We start from the raw sequence: 2,021 nt of genomic DNA on the forward strand, positions 1-2,021 counted from the left end.
TTAAAACAAAGTCTGTAGGTGATTCTGAAGCCTTATTCTTAATAGCAGTGCCACTGTTCAACATTTAATAAATACTAAAACATTTAATTAAAACTAAACAGCTGATATATTTTATTTTGAAAAGGAGATTGCCACCTCACCACACAGATTAAACTTCATAAAACGGTTAAAATTTACCTTGCGTATAGGCATAGTCATCTGATCCAGAACTAGAACTCCTTTGATATTTATGGCTTCCCTTTTCTCCCCCAGAGCCTGGTATCACTGAAATGGGCTGAATAGGTTCTGGTGCCGCAGAGCGCTCTTCTTGGTCCACTAAATTTAAAAGATTCTCAGTCGTTGCTCGGCCTACAGTAATTTTAAAAACTGTAGCTGGGTTTGGTATCACCCGAGGAGATGGTGATGGAGCGCACGAAGGTCCAGTTGGCTGTGTATATGTAATATACACAGGATTAACGCTAAATGGAGGTTTGGGTTGACTAGATATCCCTCTTGAAGGAGAACTTGAAGGTGGTGTGGTGGCTGTGTACAGTGAGTGCTGATTCCGTGGAGACGGTTGATTACTGATGGGTGAAGGACTCCTAGTAATTGCTGTCCCGGGTCTTTGAGAAGGTTCAACTGTAATTTCTATCTTCTTCATGGAACCTTTGGGTAAGCTTGATGCTGTGTACGGGAGATAAGCTACTGAATGGCTTCCCTGTTTCTGATAGCTAGGAGGTCCTTGTTGATATGGATGGGGTGGAGTAGTTGAAGGACTAGGTGGCATAAAGATGTGGCCCAGCTGGGAAGGTTGCACTTGATGCTGTGGAGAGCTGAAGGGTGAAGGACATTGAGAAGGAGGTGGTGAATGGTATGCAGACTGAGGGATCTGCTGCTGTTTGGGAGAATACTGAGAAGGCTGATAGTTCTGTTGGTGTGGATAAACAGGTAAAGGACGTTGGCTGTAATGAGGCACTGGGCCCTGTGGTGAGGACTGCCATGGCGTATTCTGAGGAGTCTGTCTTCCTGATGAACTCTGAGATGTCTGTCTAATATAAATAGAACCAGGAGACCCATAGAGATTGCTTGGAATTTGTGGAAGAATCTGTAAAGCTCTTGGTACAGTCTGTCCAGAAGGGAGGTTCTGGGATACTGTAACAGTAATTGGATTTGTACTATACCGAGGTATGTGCATGTATGAAGGAGGTGGCGGCGGCGGTGGTGAAGGCCCTTGCATAGCAGATGGATTCATTCCTGTTTGCATGGAAGATGGCTGTTGAGGTGGCTGTGAGGGAGGAGTAGCTGCACTTCTGTTCTGTTCATTCATAAAAAATGGATTGTAGTTGGGAGTAGCAGCCACAACAGCTGGAGCTGAGTGTGGTTCCTGAACTAAACATATCAGCTGTTTACCTGCTGTATGCTGTGGATCAATATGTCCATCACTTGAGCTGTGGACTAGTGTTCGACCACCATTAAGCTGAGCTCCATCTCCTGGGTGGTAGCTACTAGGAGAATGGATACCCAGGTTAATATGCAAAAGGCGATTTCTATTCATCCTATTGTCATCTGGACTATGGTATTCCATATATAAGTATTTGCTACTCTCCTGGGAAAGGGCTCGGCAACAGGCTTCAAGATTGTTGTTATTCTAGGGGAGAAAAATAGTAAAAGTAATATTGGCAAAATTAACAAATCCTAATAGTGAAAGTCAGGCTTTGAGAGTTACATAAATACTACTGTCACAGAATAGAGAGTGGTATTTTAACCATAAAAAGCTTCATGGTCATCTATCCTGAAAAAATCCCAAACGATTCATACCATTTTACAAACATTTAGCTTACATTACTAGTACTACCGCTACTGCTACTGCTACAGAAATGTAAAGTACCTACTAATGAACATTGTGACTCAACCCAAGTTTTCTGACTCCAAATCCAGGACTCATTTTATACTTGTTGCATCTCAACAAATTAAAATGTTGGGCAAATCTTGGATTCACCACAATTGCTGCAATATATAAGTATAAGTAATATCCATTATTA

The 2,021-nt window shown here is 42.3% G+C and overlaps 1 protein-coding gene across 1 annotated transcript in view; it reads right to left on the reverse strand.

Moving 5' to 3' along the window:
• Window positions 1-2,021, reverse strand: part of TAB3 (TGF-beta activated kinase 1/MAP3K7 binding protein 3) — a 68,524-nt gene that overhangs the window by 32,288 nt on the left and 34,215 nt on the right. The window contains exon 5 of the mRNA XM_012638703.1: window positions 178-1,627. Coding sequence (XP_012494157.1) covers window positions 178-1,627 — 1,450 coding nt within the window. The remainder of the gene's footprint in view (window positions 1-177; window positions 1,628-2,021) is intronic.

This window comes from Propithecus coquereli, unplaced genomic scaffold (genome assembly GCF_000956105.1).
Source record: "Propithecus coquereli isolate 6110/MARCELLA unplaced genomic scaffold, Pcoq_1.0 Scaffold132, whole genome shotgun sequence".
NCBI classification, from domain to species: domain Eukaryota; kingdom Metazoa; phylum Chordata; class Mammalia; order Primates; family Indriidae; genus Propithecus; species Propithecus coquereli.